This window comes from Marmota monax, unplaced genomic scaffold, assembly GCF_021218885.2.
Source record: "Marmota monax isolate L192 unplaced genomic scaffold, Marmota_monax_Labrador192_F-V1.1 WCK01_AAM20220418_F8-fsc00035, whole genome shotgun sequence".
In the NCBI taxonomy this organism is placed as follows: domain Eukaryota; kingdom Metazoa; phylum Chordata; class Mammalia; order Rodentia; family Sciuridae; genus Marmota; species Marmota monax.
In genome coordinates this window covers 1,631,464-1,648,756 of record NW_026691961.1, presented here as the reverse complement: position 1 = coordinate 1,648,756, position 17,293 = coordinate 1,631,464, and the positions used below count along the sequence as shown (strand labels likewise).

The following is a 17,293-nucleotide window of genomic DNA, read 5'->3' as shown; positions in this document are numbered from 1 at the left end:
TTGGAAAAATTGGGACGTTCATACATTGCTGGAGGCAATGTGACATGGTACAGTCACTTTGGGAAACAATTCAGCAACTTTTTTTTTACTGTATTTTATTTTTAACACAAATGTAACATAATTAGTGTAGTAGTTTTACACATTTATGGTGTATAGAGTGAAACTTTAGTATAAATCCAATCAAATCAGGGTAATTGACACATCTGTCACCTCAGACATTTATCACTTCGTTTTGTTGGGAACATTCAAAATCCTCTCTACTAACTATTTTGAAATATGCCATTAATTGCTGTCAACCATAGTTATCTTACTTTACTACAGAACATTAGTTTGGTTTGGTATTTTCTAAAAGTTAAATATAAATTACTATATAACCCAGCAAACATTCTGCTCCTTGGCATATACTTGAGATGTAAAAATATAAATCTGTACAGAAACTCATATGTAAATATTGATAGTAACTTTTTTTTTGTATAATTGCCAAAGAAAGGAGAACATCCCAGTGTTCATTAAACATTGAATGAACGAAGAATATTTGATAGGTTAGCATGATGGAATATTATTTAGCAATAAAAAGATAAACTTCAAAATTTATCCTTTGGAAAAAAGCTAGATGCAAGACTATATATTTTATGATTATATTTTTATGAAATGCTCATAAAAAGCAAATATACATAGAGAGGAAAAAGATTAGTGGTTTCCTAGCATTGGGAGTGGGAATTAAGATGGGTGGCAAATGAACATGTGGGATATTCTTAGCATGATGAAAATGTTCTAAACTTGAATTATGGTAATGGTTGCAAAGCTTGGTAAAATTTGCTAAGAATCATTGGAGTATATACATCAAATGGGTAAATTTCAAAGCGTACCAACTATATACCTCAATACAACTATTAAAAAGACTACCCCAGTCAACTAGACTAGTTCTGAATATTTTGGAAATTATTTCTTTACATTCTGTGTTAAGATAACCAGTATCATTAAGACTTGTAATGGACATGGCAAAAATTAAACATTCCTAAAAGCCCTCAAGATGAATAGAGCGGACTTCAATATTCAATGTCATGATCATTCCAGAAGGAAAAGGTCCAAGTTCAGTGCTGCAAATCTTTCTGGCTGCCTTCCAAGGAGAGGGGCTGGGATGAACTTTGTCCTAGCATAACACTCCTTATCACTGATTAACCAGCCCTATAGGACAGTCACTGTGCCAACATTCAGCTTTGCCTGAAGAGAAATATTCAGCCAAGCCTCGGTGAGCAGGAAAAAAATGTCCACTCGCTACCACCAAGCTGCTAGTGATAGCTACCTGGAACTTCTGAAGGAGGCTACCAAGCGAGATCTGAATCTTTCTGATGAAGATGGAATGACTCCCACTCTCCTGGCAGCCTACCACGGGAACTTGGAAGCCCTAGAAATAATCTGCAGCAGAGGGTAAGCTCAACCTGATGGTTCTGTAAGAGACAGGGGTTAAGGTAGGATTTTACAGGAAACAGCAAGAGTCAGGGAAGTCAGTGAAAATGCTTTGCCCTCTTTCTAGAATGTCCAAATAACTGGCTTTTTAGAGAAAGAGAGAATATTATATTAGAGATGCAGTCGTTCTCACGGAATTGGCTCCATGGGAGGGGCTCACCCATTAGCCAAAGGCAGAGGATTGACACTGAGCTCTAAGGCATTGTTACTGGCCTGGGGGGTGGGGAGATTTTAATCTAGTGTCTTTACAAATCTTTTTCATGAAATTTAAATAGTGGAATCTTTAAAAAGGGGGCTGGGCATGGTGGCACAGGCCTGTAATCCCAGCAGCTCAGGAGGCTGAAGCAGGAGGATCAAAGGAGTTCAAAGCCAGCCTGAGCAACTCAGCAAGACCTTGCCTCTGAATAAAATACAAAAAAAGGGCTGGGGATATGGCTCAGTGTTTAAGTGTCCCTGGGTTCAATCCCTGGTACCAACACACACACACACACACACACACACACACACACCACAAGACGTTGCCATTCTACTTGGTTTTAAGTTGCCAATCTTGCCTTGGCTGGAATAAAGGATGTGTTTTTATATTTTTTAATCTATGCCATTAAAGTCCCACAGTCTTTTATTAGTATACACACCCAGTGCAAGCCCATAATTTTCAAATGGAATTGTTGGCTTTCCAAGTTATAACAAGGACTTTCAACTATAGTAGGGACTACGTCAACTTCATTACATCTCTAGCCACTACACACACACACAGCCCACACCAAAGGGGTTAGGTAGTGTTGGCCATCATGACCTAAGAGGGGGAAAGAAATAAAGAAAAGTAAGGAAGAAAAGAAGGAAGAGAAGGAAAAAATGTAAACAGGAGAGCCAAGTGAATTCAATTCAATACATATCGAATATTATTAAATGGCAGCCATTTTTTTTCCTAGTCACTGGGGACACTGATCAATAAGAGAAACACAACTCCTGACCTGAAGGTCAGATTTGAGAGGGGAAGACAGATGAGCCATCTAGGACTTGGGTTGAAGAGGGAAAGTAGAGGGTACTCAGGGTTAGGGAAGTTTCTACCGGAGGGGAAAGGACTTCAGCTGGGATTCCAATAAATGAAAAGGTGTTGACCAGGCAAAGGTGGAAGGCAGCGAGACTCCCCTAAGACAGAGCACTGTGCATTCCGGGAACAGAAGTTGAGTGTTGCTGGACATGGCTTGAATAGGGACAGGAAGGACTATCATATGTGATGAGACCAGATTACGGAGAACATTGAAAAGAGGAGTTGAACTTAATATCTTAAGGGTCAGGGAAGACAAGTCTTGTGTTCATGCAAAGGGGACAATTAAGTAGTTTCATGTTTACCAAGATTGCTCTGGCAGAGAGAAGATCAGGGACTCTTAATAGTGGAGATGAATTGGACTCGGATAGTGACAGTGAAAATGCGTAGGTGCATGGATTTGAGTGGCAGTTCAGATGTAGAACGGATAGTGATTGACTGGCTGTGGACTGAAGAGGAAGAGGAGGGTCAAAGCTCAGGTGCTGGTTCAAAAAGCTTGTAGATGTTGAGACCCTTAATTGAAACTGGGGGGGCCCTTGAAGGAAAAGCAGAAAGAACCCAGGGTCAGGAGAGTTCCTGAGTTCTGGACTCAATAAGGAAAAGAATGAAGTTGGTCTTCCCCACTCCTTTTGTCTGATTTAAGACTTCCTTTCCCTATAAATATATGTATTTACATGTTTACATGTTTACGTAAATATTCATGTACATGTGTATAGTCCACATCAATATTCTTCTATAAGAATATTAGTAGTCAGGGCTGGGGCTGGGGCTCAGCGGTAGAGTGCTTGCTTAGTGGGTGCGAGGCCCTGGGTTCGATCCTCAGCACTACATAAAAATAAATAAATAAATAAAAATAAAAGTGTTGTGTCCAACTACAACTAAAAAATAAATATAAAAAAAGAATATCAGTAGTCAGCAAATTTATTTCTTAGGCAATCCCTCTCTTGGACAGATAGTTTGTTTTTCCTGGTTTGAACAGTGCTGCAATGACTATCCTTACTTATAAAGCTTCACTCATTGTTAATTGAGAAAAAAAAAAAAATCTCCAAAGGGAAGTTTTTTGATTAATTGGCCCATTTGTGCTTCTGTGCCAAAATACCTTGAAATGGGTAATGTATAAAGAAGAGAAACATATCTCACAGTTCTAGCAGCTAGGCAGTCCAGATCAAGGAGTCGGGAGTCTCAGTGTCTGGTAAGAGTCCAGTTTCTGCTTCCAAGATGGCACCTTGTTGCTTTATCCTCTGGAGGGATGGAACAGTGTCCTCACATGGTGGAAGAGACAAAAGGGGCAGAAAAAGAGGCAAATAGTCTCCATCAAGTTCTTATATAAGGATAACCAATCCCATACTTAAGAGCTCCACCTAAAGGCCTCACCACTTGGTACTGTGGCATTAGAAATTAAATTTCCCTTGAATCTTGGAGGGGACATGGATGTTCAAGCCATAGCAGCCTGCGTGCAAAAGATTCTTTTCGGGGGAGTATTGGTAACTGTCCTTCAGAGAGTGAAGACATGTTTTGTTTTGTTGCCAATATGGTAGGTACAAAATGATGTATCAGGTGTGGCTTTAATGTTCTCTGGTTACTGGTGAGGTTGAAAATTATTATTATTATTATTGGTACCAGAGGATTGAACCCAGGGGCACTTAACCACTGGCCACATCTCCAGGCCTCTTTTGTATTTTATTTAGAGAGAGGGTCTCGAATTGCTTAGTGCCTCACCCAATGGCTGAGGCTGGCCTTAAACTCGAAATCCTCCTGCCTCAGGCTCCCAAGTTGCTCAGATTACAGGTGTGTGCAACCATGCCCGACTTGAAAATTATGTTTATGTTTACTGTTTTGTGAACTGTGGACTTTTAATCTTGTTACACTTTTATATTGGGATCATCAACATTTCTCATTAATTTATAAAAATGCTTTCTAAAGTTAAAAATATTAACCCTTTTGTCATATGTTACAAATATTTTCACACAATTTATAATTTATTTTTTGACAACCAATATTTTAAATATAAATGAAAATATAAATATAAAAATATATATTTTAAGTACATATAAGTCTCTCTCAATCTTTGGTTGGTACCTGTAACTTTGAGTTCATTCATGACTATCGACTGAGATTTTCTTTAGTACTTTTCGTGTCATATTTTAAAAATTTTATTCATATATAAGTTATTTTTCTTTAAAATATAAGGTTATGATTTAACTACACTTGTCCATGTTTTTAATCATTTGTCTCAACAGTTTGTTACATAGTCCACCCTTTTTTTCCACTAATTTGACAAAGCAACATAATTTTTTTTCAATATGATATCAAAATCTAGCCCATTTATTCATAGTTATTAAACATTGGCTATGGCAACAAAAATTCTTCTAACCCTGTATTTTTTTTCATTTTTAATTGATTTTTAAAATTTATATATGACAGCAGAATGCTTTACAATTCTTAATACACAAATAGAGCACAATTTTTGGTATCTCTGGTTGTATACAAAGTATATTCACACCAATTGTGTCTTTATACATGTACTTTTGATAATAATGTCCATCACATTCCACCATCATTTGTAATCCTTTGCCCCCTCCCTCCCCCTCCCACCCCTCTGCCCTATCTAGAATTGTCTATTCCTCCCATGCTTCCCCTCCCTATCCCATTATGAATCAGCCTCCTTATATCAAAAGAAAACATTTAGCATTTGGTTTTTTGAGATTGGCTAACTTCACTTAACATTATCTTCTCTAACTCTATCCATTTACCTGCAAATGCCATGATTTTATTCTCTTTTATTGCTGAGTAATATTCCATTGTGTATATATACCACATTTTTTTTTATCCATTCATCTATTGAAGAGCATCTAGGTTAGTTCCACAGTTTAGCTATTGTGAATTGTGCTGCTATAAACATTGATGTGACTGTGTCCCTGTAGTATGCTGTTTTTAAGTCCTTTGGGTATAGACCAAGGAGAGGGATAGCTGGGTCAAATGGCGGTTCCACTCCAAGTTTTCTGAGGAATCTCCATACTGCTTTCCATATTGGCTGCACCAATTTGCAGTCCCACCAGCAGTGTATGAGTAACCCTGTATTTTCTAGCCCTTTTTTTTTCTCAACTTTTGTTTGCTCACTGATTCTACTGCTGCTCAGATTTTGTTTCCTTACCCCAAAGCATTTAAGATTTGCTATGTTAAATTGATCTGGTATAGGCTAAAAACAAAGTCTTGTGAGGATTTTCAGAGGTCATCTTCCATGTTGACCAGAGTTAATCTTTAGACACCAATATGAGATCAAATGTCCAATTAGATTTAAAGGAGAGACAAGAGGAAAGAAAGCTAATACCTTGAATTTAGTTTATTGATTATTGAAGAAGTACATTCCAGCCTGATAATTTAAGTGTTTATTTCTTATTACCTGATTGAGTTAGTGGATCCTGTGGTAACTAGAAATTTAAAAACCCCGGCTTTCTTAGAAAGTTTAAAGCCACACCAATTATCACAGCCATCACTACTAGTACAGATGCTACTCAACTTACGATGGGGTTGCACCCTGCCTGGTAAGCCCTCAGAAGTTGAAAATGTATTCAATTACCTAATTGCTAAACATCATAGTTTAGCAAGACCGTACACTGTAGAGCACCAGTTGTTCACTGCCACGATTACATGGCAAACTGGGCAACAAGGCTCACTGCTGCTGCCCAGAATCGCTAAAAAAATACCCCACTGACTATCACTAACCTGAAAAACATAAAAATTCAACACACAGTTTCTACTGAATGTATATCACTTTTGCACCATTGTAAAGTGAAAACCCTGATAAATATAAGTATTATGACTTGGGGACCATCAAAATGTCCTTCCAGATTTTTTGCTTTGAGCCCATGCATGTGTGCATTTTTCTCCCTACAAAGGCAATCATGGAAATCATACTGACACTGTAATATATCATGGGCCATTTGCACTTAAAAGTTGAGATCCATGCTACTATTTAAATGACTACACGGTAGTATGTTTTATTGTTATGTTCATTCATTTACTTATTTTAAATTGATAAAAATTGCATACATCTATGGCATACATTGTGAACTATGTATACCTTGTGGAATGGCTAAATCAAGCTGATTGTATGCATCATCTCATATGCTTTTCTGTGTAAGAGCATTGAAAATCTACTTTCTTAGCAACTGTTAAGTATATAGTATATTGTTATTAACTATAGTCACCATATTGGACAATGGCTATCATGAATTAAATCCTCCTGACTGAAATTTTTGTATTGGGGACACCAACATTTCCCTAATCCCTTCCCACCCTCAACCATCATTCTTTTCTGAGACTTCTATGAGTTCCACAGTTGCATTTTTGTTTTGATTACACAAAGATCTGACATTTCCTTAGGATAAATCCCTAATATATAATAGTTGATTCAAAGGGTGACTGATTCAAAGGCTTGTGACACATATTCAAGTAAATTTGAACTATTTCATGCTTCCTCCAATAGTTCCTTTCCTCACTCCTACTAGAACCAAGTATTAATATTCTTTTTAATCATTGCCTATCTGATAGGCAACAAAATAGTGTATTGTTTTAATTTGCATTTCTTTGATTATTTGCGAGTCCAAATAATTCCTTTTTACATAGAAAAACATTTTTGAAAGAATGATTGTTTTTGAGAACAATTGCACCCACAAAAAATCAAATCAACAACAAAAGGAGAAATTGTAAGGGAATAGATGTTTTAGAGTAATTTAATTTAAGGAAATTGCCTATTTAATGACAATAATACCAAGCCAGCTTTAAAAATTTTTGTCAAAATGCAACTGGTCTACCAAAAATCAAGAGCACAATATTTAAAATCTCTTCAGTTAGTTTCTCTTTTCAAAAAGACTGTAGGAAAAAAAAAATCAATAGTGGACTAGAGTTAGCCCAAGGGAACCACACAGCATCAGTGTTAGAATTTGTTAGTCAATTCTTTGTTGTGTGACCAAAGTACCTAATGAGAACAGCTTAGAGGAGGAGAAGTATGGTTTGGCTTATGATTTCAGAGGTTCAGTCCATGGCTGGCCAACCCCATTACTCTGGGCCTGGGGTGAGGCAAAACATCATGGCGGAACATCAGGCAAAGGAAGATATGGCAGTCAGGAAGCAGAGAGAATGAGATGGGAAGGGGACACAAGGAAGATGAACCTTTCCAGAGTGTGCCCCCCATGACCCACCTGCTCTAGCAAAGTCTGGAGCCTATAGTTACCATTCAGTTCACTCAAATTGGGATGGGCCAATTAGGTTGCTGCTCTCATAATTCAGTCATTTCACCTCTGACTATCCCTGCATTAACAAGTAGCTCTGGGCGGGGATACCTCATATCTGAGCCATAAATCTTGGCTCCTAGAACAAGTTTGTGCATACCTGGGCAGTTATATACAATAGTTTCATCAAGAAATGTGAAAGAAGATAACGATTGACTTTAGAAAGACCTCATAACGCTTATTCATACAAAATATTATTATTTAAGTTATATATCAGTTTGGAAAGTTGTCTTTAAATAGAACTTTTGCAAGTGGAACTAGCTTAAATACACCAGGAATACTCATGAATCCTCTTACAATTTCATCTGTAAATTTGGAATTTTGCATTTGAAATTTTCTCTAAGGAAGACCCACTTTCATAGTCATCTTGGCTCTTCCTCATGTTCTTCCTCCTCATTTAAGGTATGCTGAGATGGGAAATGCTGTGGCCTAAGCATATTGATTTAACCCAGACTTCTTAATACCCGGTCACCCTACCACCACCACAACTCACTCCTCATCCTAATTTCCTTTTTAGTTTATCCGATCCAAGGATAATTCCAGGCAAATTTAATCAGTATGTTTCTGTTTATGTCTATATAATGTCTTGAATGTTTTACAATTCCTCTTTTGATATCTAGGGTACTTAAGAAGTCTCTTGAATATGGTGGTTGGCTAAAATAAATAAAAAGTAAAACCACGTGTTTGGGGGTGAGGCACTGTGTTCCCCTAAGATGCACAACTGTGCCAAGGTTGAAAGGGGTCTCCTTTGATCCAAAACAATTAAATCAGACTGACTGTCCAGAAACTTCTTGAAAGAGGCTGCCCAACAAAACAGTTAAATAATATTTGCTTTTTTTAGATTTAATTTCATAGTCTTTTTCTTCTCCGCCCCTCACTTTTCCCTTATCCCCAGCTTGGTGCACTCTGGTCACACCACTGTATATGCTGGGTTCCCCAGGTATGCCATGCAATGTCTCGAATCTGTGTATTTCCTCAGGCTGTTCTCTCTGCAGAAGAAGGTTGCCAGTTTGTGGGCTGGATAGAGTCCACAAATGTGTTTTGTTTGGACTTCACTGTGTTTTTCTTTTAAATTTGAGCCAACACCTAAAACTTCCATGAAATTCTGGATTTCTTCCTGCATTGAAAGAAAAATGGAAGGTCTGACAATATTGTCTCTGTGTTTTATTTAAGGCAGTATCAGCTGCAATCATGCCCTTTCTAGAAGGACATGCATTGAACTGTGTCTTCCTTGAAAGAACCTGGCCTCTTTTGGGCTCTTACAATACCTGCTTGGCTTCTTTGTGTTGGGTTTGAGATTTCTGCTAGGAGTTGTACATGACCAAAAAAAGAGAGAAAACAGGATTTTCTCTGTCTGGAAAATTATCTAACTCTGGAGACAGAGCATACATATTTGACAAGTAAGACTATAAACACTAAAATCTATAAAAGCCATTGTGCTGCCAGAAACTTAGTAGGTGGGTGGGAGGAAAAAAATAAATACATAAAAATTCAGCATTATGAATTTAGAGGGGAATCAGAATAAGTAATGTTTATAAAGCACTTTCCCATGCTTTATATATGTTAACTTTAATTCACATAATGACTCCATGAGTCAGTAGTGTTGTTAGTCTCAATTTACAAATAATGGAACTGAGTCCTAGAAAAGTCAAGCTAGAGGATTTGTGGCTGGTGAAGTGGAAAAGCTGAGAAATGTTACTTTAAGACTGTATTGAGTAAGAGATGGTTAGACTTAGAGACAGGCCTGGCCCAACCTGTGCTGCCTGTTAGCCTTGGGCAAACCCATTACACTCTGAGTCTTTAAAAAAAATTTTTTTTAAATTTACTGCATTACAGTTATAGATGATTGTGGGGTTCATTTTGACGTAATCAGTCAAGCACGGAATATAATTTGCTCCAATTCAGTCCCCAGTACTTCCCCTTTCCCTCTTCTTCTCCCTGCCCCTGTTCCTTTTTCTCTAGTCTACCATTTTCCTTCTATTTATTTATAGATTTTTAAAATTAATACATTATAGATATACATAAAGGTGAAATTCAAGGTGCTATATTCATGCATGTGCATGGAATGGTTTGGTCAATTTCATTCTACCTTTCCTCCCTTTCCCTTCCTTCGTCTCTCCCACTCAGTCTCCTTCCTCTACTCCACTGATCTCTCTTCTGTTTTTATGGGACACCCCTCCCCTGGCCTTTTCTTTTTCTCCTTATTTTGGTCTAGCTTCTGCATATGAGAAAAAAACCTTCAAGCCTTGACTTTCTGAGTCTGATTTATTTCACTTAGTGTGATGTTCTCTACTTCCATGCATTTACCAGCAAATGCCGTAATGTCATTCTTCTTTATGGTTGAGGAGTATTCCACTGCACGTGTATATAACACTTTCTTTATTCATTCATCTGAGTCTCCTTTTACTTCTGCAGTAAGATTCTCTTCCTCCTTCTCTAAGAGGGAGATTGTGACAATGGTGGTGTTGGGCAATGAGAAACAAAGTGCTTAGAAACTGAAGAGCATAGGGCAGGCAGGGCTCCCAGGAAGGAGTAACAGGACACTGACTCGGCTGCATTCACTAGTGCAGCTCTTCCCAGTCCATAGTGAGCCTGAGAATTACTAGAGGGTAATGTTAAACTCTACTCTAGATTCTCATTCAGTAAGTGTGGGCTGGGGTCCAAAATTCTGCTTTTCAAACAAAGTCACAGATAAAGCCCTTGCTGCTGTTGCTTGTTTGTGTCCTTAGTTTGGTCCCCAGACTACCACAAGAAACTATTCAAAGGAGAAGGATTACCGAATATTATTAATTAATTCGGTGTGATCTTTTCTTCTATTTCTGCCATTTCTCACAAGAAATATAAGGAGAACTTTTTAGACTCGTTCTCCTGACCTTCCACAGGGTCTATGTTTATATCTCTAGGCCTCCTACGACAGGGGAACTAGGAGCCTGGGCCAGGATTCCAGTAGGTGTTCAGTCATTTCACCAGTCTTCAGTGAGAATCTACCAATGTCATTGTTTCTGTGCCAGACGGTAGATCAGTGGCCTCAGTGCCATTGTAACACCGTAACCCACCTTGACCTCTTGTAGAACTATCACTCATACAATACTGGAAGGAAACAAGAATAGATGGAGATGTTCTACATTTCACATGAATACTGGTCATAGCAGACACTGCTGACTACCTGCCCAACATCTACTCCTCTCTTCTTGTTGATGATGACCCAGTTTGGTTTGGTTGTTCGTTTCCACTTGTGACTTGAGGGAACACGGCATTATTGTGCTGGAATCATCTCTTGCCAGCTCCTGAGAGGTTGCTGTTGAATTTTCAGGAAGTTTCAGAGTTGGTTAAACACAACAATTATTGAAATAAAATGATATAAGCCTACAATTTAATAAATCATGTTAAAATAAAGATAATATATTTTACCACATTTTACTATTATCAGTGCTCTTAAAATTATACAGGTCCAGGGCTGGGGTTGTAGCTTAGTAGTAGAGCACCTGCCTCGCACATGGGAGGCACTAGGTTTAATTCTCTCCATTAGATATAAATAAACAAAATACAGGTCCATCAATGATTTAAAAAATATTTTTAAACAGATTATACAGATCCATTGATTTTATATGGAAGAAATAATTAATAATGGTAGGCTACTGCACATCTCTTCCAAACTCTGTCTAGGGATTTTATATTGGGAGGTTTAAATTTATCATTGTGAATATTCTTACACAACAGAAATTGGCACATGCTATACATCAGGGCTTTGATGATTTTCCCCTCAAATGAGCCAGTGGTTAAACATTTACCAATATGCTTTTGGATAATCCTATTCCTAGCTTCAGGGAAAAATTCTAATTGATCTAAGTTAAACATGGTACTACCCTTTCTAGGCATGGGAACCAATTCTGGCCAATGAGATATGAAAGTTGACTTGTTAGGGAGTTTCTTGGAAAGATTTTCTTCTAAAAACGAGATAGGGCAGAGAATGGCTTTTTTTGTTTGTTTGTTTCTGGCCATATGGTGTCTAGCTGCAAGATGACATATCTAGACTTAGAGCAGCTATAGTACGTCAACGTCAAGGCAGGATAAACAGGCTTGCACTAGCCTGCATTTTGTTCGTTATTTTTGTTTTTATTTCTGTTTTTGGAATTTATGTTCCCAGAAAAAAAATGTTTCACTTGCAACTTTCATATTTTCTCTTTTAGAGGGGACCCTGATAAATGTGACATCTGGGGAAATACTCCTCTACATTACGCAGCGTCCAATGGCTATGCCCACTGTGTCTCATTCCTAATCAACTTTGGTGCCAACATCTTTGCCCTGGATAATGACTTACAGTCTCCATTGGATGCTGCTGCCAGCAGGGATCAGAATGAATGTGTTGCTCTCCTGGATAAGGCTGCCACTGCCCAGAACACCATGAACCCCAAGAAGGTCTCCAGGCTGAAGGAGCAGGCTCAGAAAAATGCCAGGAGGCAGATCAAAGAGTGTGAAAGGCTCCAGGAGAAACACCAAAATAAGATGGCCCGCACCTACAACAAGGAGGAATCAGGGACTCTTTCTTCTTCCAAGGGCACCTTCTCCAGGTCATCCTTCTCAAGTGCTTCTGCTTCCAGTACATTTGGGTCCTTGTCTAAGGGCATTAAAGATACCTTCAAGATGAAGTTCAAGAAGAACAAAGACACAGCAGAGCCCATAGGGAAGGAGGGTAGAAGTGGGCAGAGGAATGTGATGGAAGTGTTCAGAGAAGAGGACGAAGATTCATTTTCCAGGGGCTTCAAAGAGAAGCTCCAGTTCCCAGCAGAGGAGGACGATGATGAGCAACATGAATCCATTCTCAACCGTCCAGGTCTAGGGAATATTGTCTTTCAAAAGAACAGAGCATGGAGCCCTGAAGACATCTCAAACAGCAAGAGGGAGTCGGAATTTAAAATGCCCAGTGACTTGCTCCAAAGAGCAGCAGAGGCTGATGAAGCTGAGGCGGGTGAAGAGGGAGAAGCGGGTGAAAATGGCCTTGGGTCACCTGAGCTGCCTTGGGATGAGGATGAAGTGGAGTGGGAGGAAGAAGTTGTGGATGCGACTCCCCTCGAAGTGTTCTTGCAGTCCCACCACCTGGGAGAGTTCCTTCCCATTTTCACGAGAGAGCAGATTGATCTAGAAGCTCTGATGCTTTGCTCCGATGAGGACCTTCAGAACATACAAATGCAGCTGGGTCCTAGGAAGAAAGTTCTTAATGCCATAAACAGAAGAATGCAGGTGGTCCAACAACCTGGCCCGCTGGTGGACACCAGCCTCTGATGGAGAATGTTGAGTTGACTGGAGCCATGCTGTGGCCCCCTGGAAACTCTCCACTCCATACCAGATCTCTACCCAAAGCCGGACCACTGGGAATGGCTTCTAGGGTTTTGGAGGTGCCTACCTAGGAAGGAGGCCCAGACTCCACTCCAACACCTATCCAAATAAACCATCAGTGAGAAACGCAAAGGAGATCTTGGAACAAGAAAATGGCATTTCTGTTCAACTAGCCTTTGATATTGTTGAATAAAGATAGGGTTAAATGGATGACAGAGAAGGAAAAAAATTTTACTTTTCTAACACTGGATTTAATCATTTCTCATCATGATGGCCGACTGCTTCCTTTCTGATCTACCCTGGGGATGCTGACTCTGGTTCTGTCCTGAGCTCTATGACTTTGCCTGTCAGTGGGGACTGAAGTTCCATGTTGCCCCGAGGCTTGGTGCCCAACTTCAACTTCCAACAAATGCTTACGTGTTTACAAACAATGGAACTGGGTTCATGATATTCCTGTCTGAGAACAAGGACAGAGTGGCAGGTAGGGAGAGTAAAGAAAGAGAACATAGGTGCCTGTTGTGTTCATGTTGGATCCCTAACCCCCAAAGTGACAGTTTTTGGGGGGTCTTTGAAGAGGTGATTAAATTTAAATAAGATCACAAGGATGGGGTCTTCATCCCATATGACTGGTAAAAGAAGAGGAAGATATATTTAAGGATGTACTCACACATAGGGAAATGTCACCCAAGGACACAGCCAGAATGCACTATCTGCCATCCAAGGAGAGAAGCCTCAGGAGAAACCAACCCTGCCAACATTTTGATTTTGGCCTTTCAGCCTCCAGAGCTGTGAAAAAAATAAATTTCTTTAGTTTAAGCCATTCAGTCTGTGGTGTTTTCTTAGGGCGACCAGCGCTGACGATGGAGCACCTAAGCAAGAGGGTGGTGAAGGAAAGAAAGAAGGATAAAGAAAAAAGGAATCAGGCCTACTTCACAACTATTTTTGAGTATGTATAAAACTGGGGAATTGGGCCCAGGAGTACTCCACCACTGAGCCTCATCCCCAGCCCTTTTTATTTTTATCTTGAGACAGGATTTTGCAAAGTTGATGAGACTGTCATCATAGGTGTGTGCCACTGCACCCAGCTCTTCTTGATATTTATAAGGGCTTAGTGCTTCCAGTAACTTAAAAAAAAATCTAGTTTGTTTGTAGGAAATATTTATTATAGGATTAAATTCTGTATTTTCATGCTTATTCTGTATCTTTTATTTACTGTTGTCTATCACCAATGCTACATGTACGTTCCACAACATAAACTGGCAACCATTGCTCTGCTGAAATTTATTTGAAAGGAAACCCCAAATACAACTTGAAACTCTTTTGAACAGATAAACTTCACTGAATTTTTATAGCCAGACTTATATCATGTAGAATTTGTCATTGATCATGCATATAATATAGAAGAAGCTGTTTGCCTTCAGCATGGTCTAATTCATATAAGTTTCAGCCAGCCTTTCCATTACTGTGACCAAAAGACTTGACAAGGACAATTTTAGAGGAGGAAAAGTTAATTGGAGGCTCATGGTTTCAGAGGTCTCAATCCATAGACGGTCAACTCCATTGCTCTGGGCCAGGGTGCAAGGGAAAATCATGGTGGAAGGGTATGGTGGAGGGAAGCAGCTCAGAATATGGCACCAGAAAGCAGAGTTCCGCTCACCAGGGACAAAATGCCTCCCCCAAAGGCTGCCTCCAGTGCCCCACCTCACCCAGCTACATCCTACCTAGTTACCACCCAGTCAATCCATTCCAGTGGATTACAATACTGATTAGGTCAATATTCTCATAACCTGATCATTTCTCTAACTTTCTTGCATTGTTTCACACATGAGCTATTGGGGGACACCTCATATCTAAACCATAACAACTTATTTCAAGAGGCACAGTAGAGGACATAGGTTTGGGATGATACAGATGCTCAAATCTGATGAACAACTGGCTGATTCTTCCTTGAAGGATGATTTTAGGAAGCTTGTCAGTCATTAAATATGTTGCATTAGAGCATAATTATGTTTACAAATACTGTTTTTGTTGTCTTGAATTAAAATTTTTACTTCATCAATAATGTGCATAAAAGCAGTTGGCATGTGCAAGGCACTCAAAAAAGTTTGCAGTCTGAGCTTGCCTCTATTATACGTATTATTGTAGATGCTAGGAGCCCCTCTTCATGTATCTCCACAGTCTTCCTGATGAGATGCTATTTCTATTCCTGTCCCAACTTATATAATGAGGAAACATCAAGTTGGGAGAAATGAGCCTATACAGGTACCTCTTGCCCCCTTTGAGGGGATATTTGCCAGTGAACACTTTTATGCTCTTCTTGGGGGCCCTTGTCCTATTTTGATTTATGGAATTAATAAGTGATGAGTTCTCCTAACTTCTCAACATTGAAGATCTAGCTTCTTCATCATGCAGCATTATGTTATGAAAAAGATTTATACCACATTATAGAAGGTTATAAATACTCTAAGAATGTCAGATCATTCAAACTGCAACAAAATATGTCCAAGAGGAGATGCAAGAGTGACAGAAAGGTTTGGCCAGAGACAAAGACAGGAGGGTTAGGAGCCAGGATGGGTCTCAGATATCCACTGATCTCAGATCTCCATCCTTTAACCACATGCTTAGAAGAGCTCAATTCAGTGATACTGGATTCCTGCTCCCATTCTGCTGGGTTTTTTTTCCTTCTATATAGCTTGACATAAACATCAACAAGAAAGAAATAGCTGGTCGCATTTCACCGAAGAGAGGAGTTTGAGAAGTTATGGTGCGGTGGATGTCATTTCAGAAATGTTATATGCTCATAATTCCTCTGTTGAGTCACCAGCCCACACTATGATGTTGGGTTTTAAATTCACAAGCTTAAGTCTTACCTGATATCCTTCCCCTCAAATGTCTCAGAGGTACCTCAAACTCAGTCTGCCCAGAACTGAACCATTTTTCCCCCAAATCAAAAACTATCAACTTAGATCATTTTGCCGCTTGTTGTCACCTGGCAATGTCTCGGGACATTTTTGGTTGTCATGAGTTGGGTGGGGGCGCTCCTGACATTGAGTGGGTAGAAACAATGGATGTTAAACATCCTACAATGTATAGGATGGCCCTCTATAACAACGAACCATCTAGATTCAAATGTCGATAGTGCTGAGGCCGAGACACCAGCTGGATAGCTCCATTTTTGGTGAAAGGGAAGTTCAACACAACACCCCTTTTCCTTCACCTTCAACACTAAGGGATTACTAACTTCTTTCAACTCCCTAATATTTCAAACCCAAATTCTTTTCTCTATTTGCAAGACTACTGTTTCCTTTATGACCCTGTCGTCACTTCCAAGGATGGTTACAAGTATCCTTATTTGTCTCTAATTCACTTCCTGCAATGCTGGTTGAGTCACCTTTGTACTGTGTCAACTTCCTCGTGTCACCTTCTGCCTCCCTCTTGATTTTCAGTCTCTCAACATCACACACAAGACCCTCATGATGAAAGAGCCCTCTTCTCTTCTCCAAGACTCAGATCTAATCTCTGACCTTGCTCTGTCCTCTAATTATAACCACAGAAGATTTCCTGTAGCTTCTCAAATATATCATGGCTCTCATATGCCAGTGTCTTTGTACCCTAGCAGTCCACTGCCTGGAAGACACTTCGTCCATGCCACCAGCCCCACTGAGAGACTTACCCTCTCCTTCCCTCAGTCTGGTACTCTTGGATGCTCTTCCTGGCTGGGCAGCCTGTTTTCTTTTGCTCCTCTAAAACTTCTGCTATTTTCTACCCAACTCTGTGTCCCAGGTAGTTTACCTCTGTAGACTATACCAAAGAGCTCCTTTGACCTTTGGTTTCTGGTTGGGTTTGACCAATGGAGGTGTTAACAGGAGACCAGAGGGTGGAAGAGATATTGGGACATTTATTCCATCTGCTTCTTCCTTGCAGGACAGTTGCTGGCTTCCTTCATCTAAACCCACAGCGTGTGTCTGGCAGCCATCTGTCATAGCTCCAGTTCTTGCTGGGCTCCACTAACTGCTCTTTCAAGCTTAGTCGTGGTACCAACTTCCTACTGTTGTTAGCCCTGAGGGCAGTTCCTTCGAAATAGTCTCTTCATTAAATTCTCTTCAATCTTGCCTTTGAGGGCTCTGGAATCATATATTCT

At 39.6% G+C, this 17,293-nt stretch overlaps 1 protein-coding gene across 1 annotated transcript; it reads left to right on the top strand.

Annotated features, from left to right (window-relative positions):
* The first annotated feature begins 1,208 nt into the window (after positions 1 to 1,208).
* Anks4b (ankyrin repeat and sterile alpha motif domain containing 4B) lies at positions 1,209 to 13,972 on the top strand. Its single transcript, XM_046421406.2, has 2 exons — positions 1,209 to 1,431; positions 12,006 to 13,972. The coding sequence occupies exons 1-2, from the start codon at positions 1,268 to 1,270 to the stop codon at positions 13,096 to 13,098; spliced, it is 1,257 nt and encodes a 418-aa protein (XP_046277362.1). The 5' UTR covers positions 1,209 to 1,267; the 3' UTR covers positions 13,099 to 13,972.
* The last annotated feature ends 3,321 nt before the right edge of the window (positions 13,973 to 17,293 follow it).